Raw genomic sequence first — 16,016 nt, forward strand, 5'->3', positions numbered from 1 at the left:
CAAGAAGGCCCTTGCCAGATGCAGGCCCTTTGACCTTAGACTTCCCAGTTTCTAGAACTATAGGAAATAGTTTTTTCTTTATAAATCACCCAGTCTGTATTATTCTGTTATAGCAACACAAAGTGGACTAAGGCGGGCTGTCCTGTGCATTGTAGGATGTTTAGCAGTATCCCTGTTTTGTGCCCACTAGATGCCAGGGGTAGCATACCCTTGGTGGTTACGGTAAAAAATGTCTCCAGACATTGTCAGATATTCTCTGGGGGGCAAATCACACTATACTTCCCTTTGAGAACTGCTGGTCTTAGCTGGGTGACCACCTGAGTGGAGGCGGACACTGAGAAGTCCTGTTGTCAGGACAACTTGCCGGGGAGGGAGGGCAGTGTAACTGGAAGGAAGGCTTTGAATCTTGGCCCCTGCAGTTACATGACTTCTTTCCCTATCCCCTACTCACTCCTAGTCTCCCTTTACCAAAAAGTTGCACACACACAATCTTGATTTTCATAAATGACTTTTACTTCTTTATCATTTCTCTTGACAGTAATTCTTGGCAATGTGCATATAACATGAAGGGAAGCAGAACTTTCAGAAGTCATCAAAGATATTATCCTGTTGTCCTCATTTTCTTAAACCATTAAAATATTTTCATTTATAAAAATTAATCTAAATATAAATATTGACACTAAAGATCAAAATCACTTGATGACAAAATAATTCTTCTGGAACTATAACATATGCTTATGGTTTTTAATAGTAAATTAAATCTTTGCACTTATTTGGCACAAGGAAACCTTTATAAAAGTTCAAATGCCACACAGCAGGCTGCTTATTCTTTTTTGTTGTTTTTTGTTTGCAAGGCTTACACAGTACACATTTTTGTCAAAGAAAACTGAATATTTTTAACACTGTAACACAACAATAGTTGCTTTTCATGCCTCTTAAAGAAAAACGTTCTATTTGGAAGTCAGATCTTTTTTTGTTGTGTTTTTAAAATTTGTTTTTGTTTGTTTTGCTTTGAATCACACCAACAGTACAAAAAGCCGAAGATTTACTTATTTCAAAGCAGTCATTTCTGTTAGATGACACATAACACAGCATCAGCAAGGAGTATTATTGGAAGATAATGTAGACCCCATCAGGAGTGGATCACAGCACACAAATCAGCAGCAAATCAGATCTAGAAATGCACATAGCAACAAAATAACTTAGAGGTTGAAAACAACACAGAGTTAGGCTTTTGTGATGCATTCCAATAATAATTAGCGTAAAGGTGTGACTTTGGCAAATTAATCTCTCTGGCCCTCAGTTATTAAATCTGAACTATGGGAACACCTGTTGAATAAGGTTGCCATAGGATTAAATGAGAACATTGCCTCCTTCAGAGCAGGCACTTAATACACATTCATCATAACTATTCTCTCGCCTCCTTTTACCTTCTTCCTAAGGTTCAGAATATATCAGGAACAAACATAAAAGAAGGTTGTTAAAGCCCAGTTGAGTGAAAGTCCAGTTCCATTTGCTTTTATAAATGCACTCTAAATAGTCATGCATTTGATACGGGCTTAAAAAAACCACAGACATGGAGTGAGAGTCAACTCTTGTGTCCATTAAATGCACAGTCTGTCGTTTAATTTTTTATATCTATAAATTTTCTAAGGCTATTCCCTAATCATTTTTTTATCTTTAAGGTCATTTTGCTACTTTGCTGAATATTTACTGGGAAATAAATTTTGGAGGACAAAAATGTTCTCATGTGGTTCTCTGCAGCAATTCATTTACCTAAACTCCGTTTAGATGTGATCACTGCTAAACCACATCATGCTGATTCTGACAGTGCTCTAAAGTTGAGCCAGTGATGGTCTTTCTCAAGCCCCTTTCTCTTTCAGGGTGGGGAAACTGTCAATAAGCCCATGGAAGATCTCTAAATTCTTAATGAGACACTGTTTCAGATAGATCTGGGCATGGCATGGGTGAGTCAGAACTTCTCATTCTGTGGCTTGTGATTGCAAAGCAATGGGAGTGACTGGTAGTGTGGTAGGCTAAGAGCTTCGCAGGAAGGAGGTGGCCGAAGGGAGACCTGCAGACTTGACGGTTCAGCAATGCCAAAATTAGACTGTCCCTAGTGCTCACTGCAGGGACTCGCTTTTCCCTTAGGATTTGCAAGATGAAGATGCTTCTGAGAGATTAGTGAGCATTCATGCTATATTAAATAATAATTCCCACCTTCCTCCCTCTACGCCCCTCCAACAGTTTTCCTTTGGACAACTTGTTGACATGGAATACTAGCTGAATCAAAGGGCTTAAAAAAAGATCTTAAAGTCAACACATAGTAGCAAAGCAAACAGGGAAAATACGTAGCTTCAACATGGAGCTCTGCTGTTGGAAGCCAGTGTCTTGGTTTTCTGTCTTGGATTCCCCTGGGAGCCTAAGGCAGAGAGTGGGCAAGACCGCAATGCTGAAGTCTGAGACGGCTTTCTGGGTGAGGTATCAGGACAGCCCTGTGCAATGGGGCACTGTGGCCTCCCCAGGCCTTCTCCTCAGGTGGAAATCCATACAGTACTCGATGGCTGCTGGGTCAAGGCACTGTCGTGTACGGCCGGAGGCAGTGGGTCACTGGCAGTGGAGTTCCATGGCATCAGTACATCACAGCTGACTCCAGAGCAGGCTCCTGAGGTGAGACATTGAACACACTCTCATCAGCCACTTGGGAAGAGTGAGAAGAAGCAATGAAAAATAATGTTTACTGCTTTTTATACCAAAAGCTATTCATGCTTATTGACCAGTTAGATATTTCACAACATTTAAAAACTGATGTCATTTTTAAATGCATACTTCTTAGTCCACCTGAAATTAATTTTGGTATTTGGAATAAGGTAATTATCAAATGTACCTTCTTTCCCACTACCATCCCAGTGTCCCGTATCCCAAGCACAGTGTTAGTGTTTAATAATCATATCCTCTTTACTAGTTTCTAAATCTTTTACAAAGATAATATAACACATTCTTATATGTGCCTGTATCTATTTCTGGGCTATTTCATTAATGGTCAGTTTCATTTCAGCTTTTGTTTTAAAATCTGGGAGGAAAATCTCTGTAATTTTGTAAAGTGCTTTTGTTTATCCTTTCTGATTTATTATTAAATGGACTTTAATTCAAGGAAAATTTCACTGAGTTTTTTTTAATGAGAATTAAGCTACAAATTAATTTGGAAAGAAATGACTTTTCTTATTGAACTGTTGATGTGATTTATTAAAATCCACTTATGCCTAGTGTTCCATTATTGGAACACTAAGCATGTGGAGTTATTTCCTACTGCTCAAGGTCATCATCAAAGTCTGATATTTTACTCATGCAAAAATTCAAAAAACTGCAACCTCCAGCATAAAAGGGGTAATTGACATAAAAATATTTGAGCTATTCTTGCATTCCCACAAAATCTACCTGTTATTTATTTATTCATTCATTCAGAGACAGGGCCTCATTCTATTGCTCAGGTTGGAGTACAGTGGTGTGATCATAGCTGACTGCAACCTCAAACTCCTTGGCTCAAGGGATCCTCCCCTTACCTCTCCAGTAGCTGGGACTACAGGCACATGCCACCATGACTGGCTAATTTTTCTATTTTTTGTTAAGACAAGTCTCACTATGTTGCTTAGGCTGGTCTTGAACTCGTGGCCTCAAGTGATCCACCCACCTTGGTCTCCCAAAGTGCTGAAATTATAGGTGTGAGCCACCTCGCTTAGTCTACTGTAATTTATTGAATTCACTGCTCTTTAACTGGCTAATATTTTATTTCACATTCTTCATCTCTGAAGAAGTACAACTGGTGTAACAATTTTCATGTGTCTGTGCGTGCCTGTGTGTGATGGGCACAGAACATGTATACATACTTATCAGCCATGGATCAGGCTTTCGTGATTGGGATTATGACAGCTTCACAATGTGAATCTTTTCGTCTTCAATTTTTTGATTACCTGGAATATTTTATATGGTATGGGAATTAACTGTTCTTTAAAAATTTATCAGCAAAATCATTTGGCCACAGAATCTTTCTGAAAGGTTTAATAAATTTTAAGTTTCTCTTTATTTCTTAAGTTTTTGCTATTTTTCTGATTTGATTCTGATTTGACTAGTATTGATTCTAAATTTATGAGAATGGTTTTACGTCACATTGTATGTTTTTATTAAATATTGACATCTTTTTATATAATCTTTTATTTTCAATTTTTTTCTTCATGTGACTTACAAAACATTTCTATTTCTTTCAAATAACTCCTAGATGTAGATCTAGAGAGATCATTTCTGTAGTTTCTGGTCTTCATGAAATGTTTTTTGTGTTTATTTTTGATGTCTGCAATTCAATGTCTAGTTAATTTGTTTTCTTTTTTAACAAGGAATAAAATATTTAATACTATAAATTTGATGCAGTATAGTTTTATATGTGTCTTATTTGCTTTGATATATGTAATGTTTTCATTTTGTAAGCGCCCTGTGGCTTTTTCTCTCCAATTCAGTAGTTACTTTGAAGTGTGTGTGTGTGTGAGTGTGCATGTGTATGTGTATGGACCGTTGTGTATGTGAGTACAAGTGGTTTTCAACTTCTAAGTAGGGTTACTGTTTTTTAACTTTTGTTCTAATTTTCTACATTGGTCCTGTCCAGCATGGTAGCCACTAGCCACATGTCGCTATTTACATTCAGATTAACTAAAATTAACTAAAATTTAAAAATCAGTTATCCCAATGCAGTAGGCACATTTCAAGTGCTCAGTAGCCACATATGGCTAGTGGCCACTGTAATGGTCACTGCAGATATGGACCACTGCCCTTATTACACAGTTACATTAGATGGCACTGCTCGAGATCATGTTCAGCACTGTGATCACAGAGGGCTTACTTCTTGGAATTTATTAAGGTATTCTTTGTGATTTGTGTAAAATCAATTTTTATAAATGGTCCATTGATGCCTGGAAAGAGAGTGAATAATCTATAAAGTATAAAGTTAGATAAGCATCTAACTTAACAGTTACCGTATTCAGTTCTCTAATTTGTATGTATTTATGGGGTACTTGGGCTGCCAAAGGCTAAGACAGTTTTAAAGTCACCAACCATTGCACCGTAAATTGTGTTGCTCTGTTATCTGCCAAATCAAGAAAAGCTCATGACTTAGTTTATTTTATCAAAATTAAAATATATTTCCTCCTTGTTTTGCTTTTTATCTAGAATTCTCCTCTCTTTGAAAGTAATTATTTCTGCCCTATTTTGCTTTTATTTATTTAGTAAATATTGCTGCTGAGGTGTGGTGGCTCAAGCCTGTAATCCCAGGACTTTGGGAGTCTGAGGCAGGTGGATCACAAGTTCAGGAGATTGAGACCATCCATGGTGAAACTTTGTCTTTACTAAAAATACAAAAAATTAGCCGGGTGTGATAGCACACGCCTGTAGTCCCAGCTACTCGGGAGGCTGAGGCAGGAGAATTGCTTGAACCACAGAGGTGGAGGGTGCAGTGAGCCGAGAGCACACCACTGCACTCCAGCCTGGGTGACAGAGTGAGACTCCGTCTCGGAAAAAAATATTGTCTATTCTTTTGTTTTTAACCTCTCTGTGTTACTTTAGGGTAATTTATTTTTATTAAACTTATTGAGGTGAAAGCCATACAAACCATTCTAAAGTGAACAATTTGGTGGCATTTAGAATGCTCACAAGGTTGTACAACTATCACCTCTATCTACTTTCAATAAATTTCTGTTGCTCTGAAGTAAAACCCCTTACTTATTAAGGAGTTTCTTCCCATTCCCCTTTCCCACAACCTCTGGCAGCCACCAATCTATGTCTGTCTCTATGAAAGACAATTTATTTTTAACTTTCTTATTTATAACCAATTCCTTCCCTGACCCTAGTGGTCTGCACTTTTAGTGTGATAATGCATCTTTTTCAGCACTGTGAAATAATGGTCAGAAGCAAGGGAATTAGACTTTGCAAGGTCAGGGTTAATGACTGACCCAGTGAAGAGAAGGCAGTGAGGAGAGCTATCGCCACATAATGCCCAAGAGTAACCTGGAATTCAAAAGGATGTGCCCACCATTATGGCATTACCTGGTGCTTCTGTGTTCATGAGACAGGGACAATGATGGGGAGGAAAAAGAAGTGGGGAATGGGTGAAGGATAAAAGAGAACAGAATAAATTTGTCCTTGCTTCCTTCTTGTCATCTGAGACACGATCTGGCCTTCACGTAAGTGGTGTCACGGAGACAGCTTAGTTAGATGGTCCTTTGTTCTGCAGCAGCATCAAGCACTTGCCAGAATTTTGGCATGTTATGTTGGTTTTGTGAAAGGACAACAAACCTGGGGGTTCCCCAAATCACTAAGCTGAAGGGAAAAGTCAAGCTGGGAACTGAGTCATTCAAACCTGCTTCTCCTTTCGATTCCTAAATAAGATGGCTACAAGATGAAAAGCTACACGCCTCCCCCATATTTTGCCCACATGGAAATTCCTAGTGAGCTCTAAGATCTTTACCCTAAGGTGTCTCTGTTAAAATTTCACCATGGCAATGTAAACTGATAGCTTACTTTTACAGGTGCAGTCGCTCCCTGCCCACCAGACACAAATGCACATCTGATTGTCCCCCTGCCCCATTTTGTCCATGTTATCTTATATAAAGATACAGATTCTCTGCACTTTCCCTCTGCCCCATTTGTCTATGTCATTTGATGTTAAAATAAAAAGGCAGATTCACTGAGCTGGACAAAGGCACAAATGACTATTTTTCTCTACCCCTCTCTTACATGAAAATTGTGTACTTCTCAATATCCTGCTTTTTTCCCTTTAAATTTGGAGCCCTTAATATCATCTTTAGAGTAAGGCATACACCTGTCTTCTGCAGGTGCATCCTTAACTTTGGCAAATAAACCTTGTAAAATGATTGAGACTTGTCTCATTTTTCTTGACTGACAGTTTTTAAGCAAAAGATCCAACAGATTTCTCTGTATAATTTCTAGAGTTCATGCAAATTATTTGCTTTCTCTTCATTTGCTACATTTAGGAGTAGCTGCTGACTTTTTTCAGGAACACAGCATTAATGGCTAATGAGAAATTTAAGGAAGAGTGGATATGGATTGAAAACAGAGTAAAAACTCTTACACCTCAACCAAACCTTAATCTCCTATTTACATATTTTTATTTCTCTTATATTAAACCTGCTCTCTACAAGGAGCTGGAGATACAGTTGAGTATACCCACATATTAAAGAGATATACACCAGGCAGGATGTTACTTAGTTTTAGAACCCCGTCCTTACTGCTAAACAGTTAATAGCAGCTACACCACTAGGATGTCCTGATCCAACATCGAGGTTGTAAACCCTATTGTGGATATGGACTCTGGAATAGGATTGTGCTGCTATCACTAGGGTAACTTATTCCGTTGATCAAATTATTGGGTCAGCGTGTATTAACTTGCTTAGACTAGTGTGGTCTTAGTTTAGGTTGTTTGGAGATTGAATTATGCTCCGAGGTCACCCAACCAAAATTTTTAATGCAGGGATAATAGGCTAGAGCCTGTATGCTTGAGTTTTTATTTGCATGAATAAATTAACGCTCCATAGGGTCTTCTTGTCTTGTTTATATCCACCTGTTCACGGATAGGTCCATTTCACCGATTAAAAGTAAGAGACAGCTGAATGCTCGTGTGGCTATTCACACAAGTCCCTATTTAGGGAACAAGTGATGATGCTACCTTTGCACAGTTAGGATACTGTGGCCGTTGAGCACATCACTGGGCAGGCAGTGCTTCTAATACCGGCAATGCTAGAGGTGGTGTTTTTGGTAAACAGGTGGGGTATGATTTGCTGAGTTCATTTATTTATTTTTTGAGATGGAGTTTCACTCTTGTTACCCAGGCTGGAGTGCAATGGCATGATCTCGGCTCACCGCAACCTCTGCCTCCTGTGTTCAAGCAATTCTCCTGCCTCAGCCTCCCGAGTAGCTGGGACTACAGGAGCGTGCCACCATGCCCAGCTAATTTTTTTATTTTTAGTAGAGACGGGGTTTCACCTTGTTGACCAGGATGGTCTTGATCTCTTGACCTCGTGATCCACCGCCTCAGCCTCCCAAAGTGCTGAGATTATAGGCGTGAGCCACCACGCCCGGCCTGCTGAGTTCCTTTTACTTTTAGTAATCTCTCCTTAGAGAACACCTGTGTTAGGTTAACAGTGTAAATAATAGGGTGCTTATTAAATCATTTATTAATATTAAGGTTTGAACTGTCAGGGGGTTACTTGGGTCTGATGTAAGCTTATGCAATGAAGAATGTCTTCATGTTACTTATATGGACACTATTGCTTCTATTAGGTAATAGATTAGTCCAATGTGATGTCAGGAGTTCAGTAGAGTGATTAGAATTTAAGATAATTAGATGTTGAACTTAAACACTTTTTTTAATTGGTGGGTGCTTTTGGGCCAACTATGGTACTAACATTTTTTACTCTCTGTAGGAAGGTTGTTCCCTAGGGTCTAAAGAGCTGTCCATCTTTAGACTAACAGTTAAACTTACAGGGAGATTAAGTAATTCTGTGGGTAAATTTAAAATGGAACTAAGATTCTATCTTGGACACCAGCTATCACCAGGCTCAGTAGGCTTGTCACTGCTACCCATGAATCTTCCCACTATTTTGCCACATAGGTGAGTGTGCTCTTTCAGCTGTTCTTGGGTGGCTCGTCTGGTTTCAGGGGACTTGGCTATAGTTCTCTGTGTGAAGTTATTTCTAGTTAATAGATTATGCAGAAGGTATAAGGGCTTGTCTTTGCTTTTTAGTGCTCGATACAGTTCCTTCATCTTTCTCTTACGGTACTATGTCTATTGCGCCAGGGTAAAATTGTCTATCGCCTGTACTTTTGTCTAAGGTAAATGGTTTGTTTAAGATAGTTTGATAATATTTTCAGTGAGATTTGGGGCTGGAGTTGGCTCCAAGTGATCAGGTCATGATGAAATCTTCCGGGTATAAGCGAGATGCTTTGGGTTAAGTTACACTTTGGTTTGTCCATGCACTTTCCAGTACGCTTATCATGTTACGACTTCTCTCTATATATGAGAGAAAGTTATTAGTAATAGTGATTTTTAGGGTACCATTTGAGGAGGGTGATGGGTGGTGTGTGCATGCTTCACGGCCTTATTCAACCAAGCACTCTGCTCTTGGTTTACTGCTAAATCCACCCACCAGTCAAATCCAACAGACCATAAGACCATGGAGAAAGTATACTTTTTGGGGTTCTGATGGGGGAGCTACAGAAGGAAAGGCTGCAGAATGGAGGTACCCTCAACAGTGAAAGGGATGAACATGAAGACAGAGATGACATTTACCATCAAATCCTTGGTAGTGATTTTCCTTTCTTTAGTCCTGTTTTTTGAGGAGCCTTGGAGAATGAAGTTGCGGTTAAATGTTTTAATGGTGGTCACTGAAGATGTCTCAATTTTTTCAGCTAAAAGGAAATAAATGGGAAAAAAATGTACCCAGAAGATGGATCAATTGTTAAGGAAAAAACGAGGTGGCCAGATTACTCAGACTTTTGTTCTAGACTTGCCATCTCATTCCTGAACTGTGTTTGACTACGGGATCTTTTTGTTTTGTGTTTATTTTTATGAGGGACAAATAAGTCAGGGGCATTGTTGAATGCTTTCTGGGAAACAATAGCTCAGAGACAACCCAGGACAGTTCAAAAATACTGATGTGCAGTCCTGAAATAGAAAAGTTCTAAAACTTGCAATTTTTTTACAACTTTGGGGCCAAAATAGTCTGATTTCAAAACCTGGCCTGAACTGACATGAGGCCATTTATTGTCCTTGTCCATCTCACAGAGTGCAAATATTCTTATACTCTGCTGTAGGATATTCATGTGTTTGATTTTCAGATGCTGCCCAGATGCCATGGGGGGTGTTAAGACATATAAAGCACAGGTAGCATATTACCTTTCTAATGCCCAAGAAATTATGAAGCACATATGGACCCAAGGGTTTCAAATAAAGGATTGTGGATCTGTGATAAATTTTAACTGCATACAGTTTTATAGATCATAAACATTCAGTAAATGTTTGTTAAGTGATCAATGCAGAACCAAGGTTCAAATGCACATCTTTGGACTTTTGCTCCTGTAATTTGTAAATCTAAATTTCTAGTTTGGCATCATCCTTATGTGGCCTCTGAACCCAGGGCATTGGCTGAGAAGTGTCCATTAGATAAAGGTGATGTGACTGGCATTGCTGGAATCCTTTCCAGGTTGGGCCCTGTGGCAGATACTATTGGTGTTCTGTTCACTTCTCCCTGACAGTCACCATTCCAGCACATTCCAACAGATCCTACTGCAAGTACCGCCACTGTGTCTTGGTTCATGCATGGGGCAGGTCAGAAGTACCAGGGAGTTACTGTCCCCAGAAGTAACTCTCAGCCAGAGATGGATGGGAGTTTAAGAACAAATACCCCATCTTCCTGCCCTCTGGGCAGAAAACTCAAAGGTGCAGCCAACATTGTCTCCCAGAGGTCACCAGGAGGACTTAGCATTATTTGCCCAAAGAAGTAACCCCTAATTCAAGTAGCCTGTATTGATTGACTTAATTTCTTTCTGTGAATCCCTTCTCTTCTTCTCTACCAGTGTTCCCTGGAATCACCTCCTAAACAAGCTACTTTTGCTCCTATCCTTGTCCCAGGGTTTACTTCTGGGGGGACCCAAGTCATGATAGACAAGAGCAATTCTGTGTGACAACCCTCCATTAGATCGAATTCTCAAACTCAGGTCTCTGAGTTACCCAAAGTAAATGATCCAGGCTTAATTCTTTGGTAGCGTTTTGGTTTTAATTTAGCATACCTGTCACTGGTGGAGCAGGCAGTTTCCTCCTTTGCTGCCTGGATGTGTCTATGGTTTGTACCTACAAACAGAGCACAGTGAGCAATATACCTTTGTAGAGCGAAAGATAATTTATCGTCTAAATTTTCCAAGCCATGTAACACTGCAACAGAGGGAGAAAGGGACAAACACACCTGGGTCCTTTGCTTCTGATTCCGTCTTCTTGTGAGGCTCACACATGGTGCTATGTTTAATCCTGCAATGGTCAGGGCTGAAATCCGGCTCTCAATGTCAGAAATCTTAAAGCAACAGAAAAATAGGATTGGTAGGGAGAAAATACAGAAGGGAGAATATCTGTTAAAAGTGTTAGGAATTCATAAAGACAAATCTGCTTTGATGTATGCTCATTCATTCATTCATTCAACTTCTACCACGCACTTCTCTATTCTACCACGCACTTCTCTATCTAGTGTGTAGCAAGAAAATAAAACACAGGTCTTTCTTTATAAATTTAAATTTCTAGTTTGTTAGCTGTAGAGCATGTCAACAACCCTGTCAGGGTATGCCTAGGGATAAATGAAAGCCTGGGGGCACAATGGGGGACCCTGGCCCAGGGCCACCTGGCTCAGCATAGGGGTGAGGAGCGGTCAGGGAAGTGATAGAAGGTAACATTTGAAGGATAAGTTATGATTTACATGTCCTGCTTCCTTCTTCTGTAACTTCATGAATCCAAAACCACAGCACCAGGTTTTAGAAGGGACGCCTAGCAGCCCCTGGTTCAAGTCCGTCTCCATTAAGAAGCCAACCAGCCCTGAGAAACACTCTTCCCTCTCTGGGCATCATTTTCCTAATTCACAACATGGGAAGGTCAAGAGAGAGCTCAGATTTCCTTTCAGCAGAGTCTGAATGCAGAAATAGAAAGTAAGGGCCCACTTAATACCCAGAGAAAACCCTGGTCCTCCCCTGTCCCCAGGGATAAAGATACTGTTCCTGCTCTTAGAAAAGGTAATTATGATGTGCCAGGCACCATGCTACATGTTTTAAATACATAAGTCTCAAAACAATTCTATGAAGTAAGTACTATTATCTTGGCTTCACAGATAAAGGAACTGTGGCTCAAAGGGATAAGTGATACACCCATCATCTCACAGCCAATCTGGGCAGTGCATGGAATTCATGTCAGTGGCCATGCTCTTGTCACACTGCCACAGTCTCAGAGGATGTGCCAAGGCCTAGCATGGGGGACACTGGAAAAGGCAGGGAAAGGCTAGCAAAGTCAAGGGAAGAGGTCAAGATTCTACTGAGATGGTACATTCTGATGTTGCTAGGGCATCAAACAATAACCTTAATGTAGACCCCAGTCAATGTGTGTGTGCTCCACGCATGAAGTCTCCATTGCCTCCTAGCCCTCCACAATTCTGTGCTACTCAAGACAAACTGGAATTCTGCTGTCATTTATTGAGGGCTTCTTTGAACAAAGTCTACTGGGGTAGGAGCTATAGGAGGTGCACAGAAAGACTGAAGGGTCAGCAAATTTGGGAGATGCTTCCCCTACCCCTGAGGGGTGGCAGTCATGGTCAGAAAAGGAGGAGAGGTGGGTGAAGGCCAAGTCTGTGGCAGCTGGTAAGAGAACACAAGCTACTCAGTAGCTGGCCCCAGAAGTGCCATTTGAGCCCTGCCCTTCCTGGCCCCCAGATGCTTTTCTGTTCTGAATCTTCACATTTCACATTAAGAACTACATTCTTTGGTTTATGAACCAATAAACTGCACAAGCCACTGAGAAAAGTTGCAGGCTAAGCTTTTACCAGTCTTTAGCAACTGGTGTGGATTAGATGCTCACATTCTTCCCTAGAAGCAGTTTTGATGGAGGGCCTTGCTCAGAGCGCCCCGGGAGAGACAAGGTCAATGGGAAAGCAAGCTGCTGACCTCTTCATTTGTGGACTGTCAGGTTCTGGAATGAGAAAGGCTTAATTTTTCAAGTTTCAGTTCACAGGACAAAGGACAAAGAAGCAGGAGACTACTGAGGGCTGATTTTGCCTGCATCTTGTCTCTCTATGATTATGTCCCACTTCAGTGATGTCGCTGTATAATTATGTCCCACTTCTAGAACTGCACGTCCAAGGAGCCATGCTTTGCTAGAAGGGGATGACTAATTCAGCTCTGAGTTTCCTGGGAGCCAAAGCCAACAGCTCCATGTCTACAAGATTAGAGACCAGGTACTCAGAAGAGCAGCCTGTCCTGACACTAAGAGTTAAGAGAGGCTTTCTCCAGGAATTCTCATAGACACAACCTTGCATAATGCAGTGGACAGCACCCTTAGCCTGCTTCTCAAGGGCCAGTCTGCAGTCTCTTCAGTACTTGGCAACAGCACTCTGTCTCAAAGGTAAACTCTAAATTGATAGCATCCTTAGAATCTGCCCTAACCCAAGAACACAATTTAGCATATGTACCCTCCTCAATGAGGACCCTCCTACCATCCTGCAAGAAACCCTCTGTGACACTAGACTTTGCATGAGAACAGATAACAGGGAGTCGGAGGCTTCACTCTCGGGCACCAGTTAGCCAGGTGGGGAGAATTTCCACATGCCTGGAAGTGTAGTTGAGATAATCTGCAAAGCTGAGGGCAGGGTCAACAGCCTCCTATGCAAATTAAGGACACCTAGGCAAGTGCATGTATGCCTGAGGGCAGGACCAACACATTTCCCAGGAAATGGCACAGCACAGACTGGTTAGGAATGTGGGCTGTTTGGTGCGGTAGCTCACACCTGTAATCCCAGCACTTTCGGAGGCCGAGGCTAGTTGATCACTTGAAGTTAGGAGTTTGAGACCAGCCTGGCCAATATGGTGAAACCTTGTCTCTACTAAAAATACAAAAATTAGCGGGCATGGTGGTACACGCCTGTAATCCCAGCTACTTGGGAGACTGAGGCAGGGGAATTGCTTAAACCAGGGAGGTGGAGGTTGTAGTGAGCTGAGATTGCACCATTGCACTCCAGCCTGGGCGACAGAGACTCCATTTCAAAAGAGAAAACTCATGGGCTATGAGGTCACAAAATTTGGGTTAAAATTCAGGTTTTCTCATTTTCTAGGTATTTGACCTTGGCTAAGTTTCCTCAGATATAAAAGGAGAATAGTAGCAGTAGCTCCCTTATGGGGTTGCTGAAAAAAATAAATACAATAATGTGGTAAAGTGTAAGGATAAATACCTGGTACAAAATAATGCTCACAGAGCATTGGGAATTACTGATAACATTATTGTAATATTTAAAAATGAATGATAAATTAATAGGCACATTTAAGCATATAGAAAATAGACATTTGGAACTCCAGAGTTTTCTGCCATAAAACACGGCTCCAATAATTTAAGTATAGAAAAATGTGGAAGGAGGAATAACTAGTTATCCAATAAAACCCTCCCAAACACCCATAAATATTACTTCCTGCAGTCATTCAAGAAGTATTTGCTACGCAGTGTAACAGAAAATAAGTGATCTGATTCTACTTCATATAACTTTGACAATAAATTGATTAAGTCTTGGGTGAAATTTATGGGAAATAATTTCTTTTGAGAAGAACTGCTGTTCAGCCATTCTTACTGATAATAGTCAATGGAGTCATCTGTCTGATGGGCTTATTTCTAGTTCACAGCATTAACCCGTCCAGAGTGGGGAACTGTGCCCTTTCATTCTCTAGAGTGGTTAATGATGTCAGGAGTTGTATTTTTGACTCAATAAAGTGAAAATATTTACTTTTAAAATAATTATCACCTAAGATTGTCATCTTCCTTGTGAAACAAAAATAAAATCTCGGGACCCCCAATTCATGATACCAAGACGGAGAAGCTAAGTTTGGAAGCTGAGTCACAAATGCCCCCCCATCCCCCGCAAAAATAAGAAAAAATCCTGCCTTTCCTTTTGTTCCTAAACTGATAACTACAGATAGAAGGCCACATGTCTTCACAGGGGGCCTCTGTCACCCTGACAATTAACAGCTTATTTTCATGTGTACAGGACAAGAGGAAACTAGAAATTGTCACTCACCCACCTGAAAATGAGTGGATATTTGACTGCTTCCTCTACTTTCTTTTACTTTTACTTTATCTTATGCAAAGCACAGATTTGCTGAGTGCAAGATGAATAAGTAACTGACCACTCCCTTTACCCCTCCTTTTCATGTGCAACCTGCAGATTCACAAGAATGTGACCAAACTCTCCCTCTTTCCCTCCACCCCTTTCCACTCCTGCCCACTCTTCCCCTTTAAATATTGACACCCTCAAAATCCTGTTAGGAAAAAGTATGAGCCACAGATCGTACTGTGGTTTCTCTTTTTTTCTGTGTGCATCCTCAATCTTGGCAAAAAAAAAAAAAAAAAAAAAAAAAAAAAAATCCCTCTAAAATGACTAAGACTCCCTTCAGGCATTTTTTTTTTGATTTATGTTTCTATTCAGATATGGTTTCTATTGACCACAATTCTCCCAATGATTCAGTTTTAAGACAAAGGGTCTATAGAAATATCAGCAAACCAGGGGTCTATACTGAGCTGAAGCTGCAGAGACCAGGGTCTCTCAAACTTTAAAGAAAAAAAATTGTCATGGGTCCTGAGAATATATCTGCAGACCCCAGTTTGAAAATCAGTGGCTTAATCCATGGTCAGTTTTGATTTACAGAGTCAAAGGTTAAGGGAATATCAATGAAAACTGCAAACAGCCATCTTTACAAAATTATAGAGACTATGTCAATCAGTTTTAAATAGCCGTGTCTAAATCCTGCCTGCTCCTCGTGAAAAATATTGTCCTGAGAAATCTATATGCTTCCAATTTCCTTCACTTATTCACCCCATTTTTACTGTGTGCTAAATCTGTGCCAGGTATTGTGCTAGGCACTGGAGTTACATGTTAAGCCACACAGCTACAGTTCCATTTTCACGGAGCTTTCAGTCTATACTGGGGAATACTGTCACTGACTAAGTAATCAACAGTGTGATAAGGGTCGGAAAAGGATAGTCTTGAAGTGGAATGGAAACCTGTATAGTAGAGAGACCTATGTATGGGTCAGGAAATTTCTCAGAGGAAACTGGCATAAGGTTTTAAAGAGCAGTCCAATATATATTATCAAGGCTTTAATTTGGGACAGAAGAGGACTATACTTTTTTTTTTTTTTTTTTTTTGAGACGGAGTTTCACTCTT

At 40.3% G+C, this 16,016-nt stretch overlaps 1 protein-coding gene across 4 annotated transcripts in view; it reads right to left on the reverse strand.

Annotated features, from left to right (window-relative positions):
- Nucleotides 1-494: 494 nt before the first annotated feature.
- LOC108289080 (myosin VIIA and Rab interacting protein) overlaps nucleotides 495-16,016 on the reverse strand; it is a 209,767-nt gene continuing 194,245 nt past the window's right edge. For all 4 annotated transcript variants that reach the window (XM_017508338.2, XM_017508339.2, XM_017508336.2 and 1 more), the window contains 4 exons: nucleotides 11,025-11,129; nucleotides 10,852-10,912; nucleotides 9,353-9,471; nucleotides 495-2,665 (listed from right to left, as the gene is read on the reverse strand). In XM_017508338.2, the coding sequence (XP_017363827.1) occupies nucleotides 2,633-2,665; nucleotides 9,353-9,471; nucleotides 10,852-10,912; nucleotides 11,025-11,129 (318 nt within the window). In that variant the 3' untranslated portion in view covers nucleotides 495-2,632. The remainder of the gene's footprint in view (nucleotides 2,666-9,352; nucleotides 9,472-10,851; nucleotides 10,913-11,024; nucleotides 11,130-16,016) is intronic.

The sequence above is a fragment of the Cebus imitator genome, unplaced genomic scaffold, assembly GCF_001604975.1.
Source record: "Cebus imitator isolate Cc_AM_T3 unplaced genomic scaffold, Cebus_imitator-1.0 Scaffold391, whole genome shotgun sequence".
NCBI classification, from domain to species: Eukaryota; Metazoa; Chordata; class Mammalia; order Primates; family Cebidae; genus Cebus; species Cebus imitator.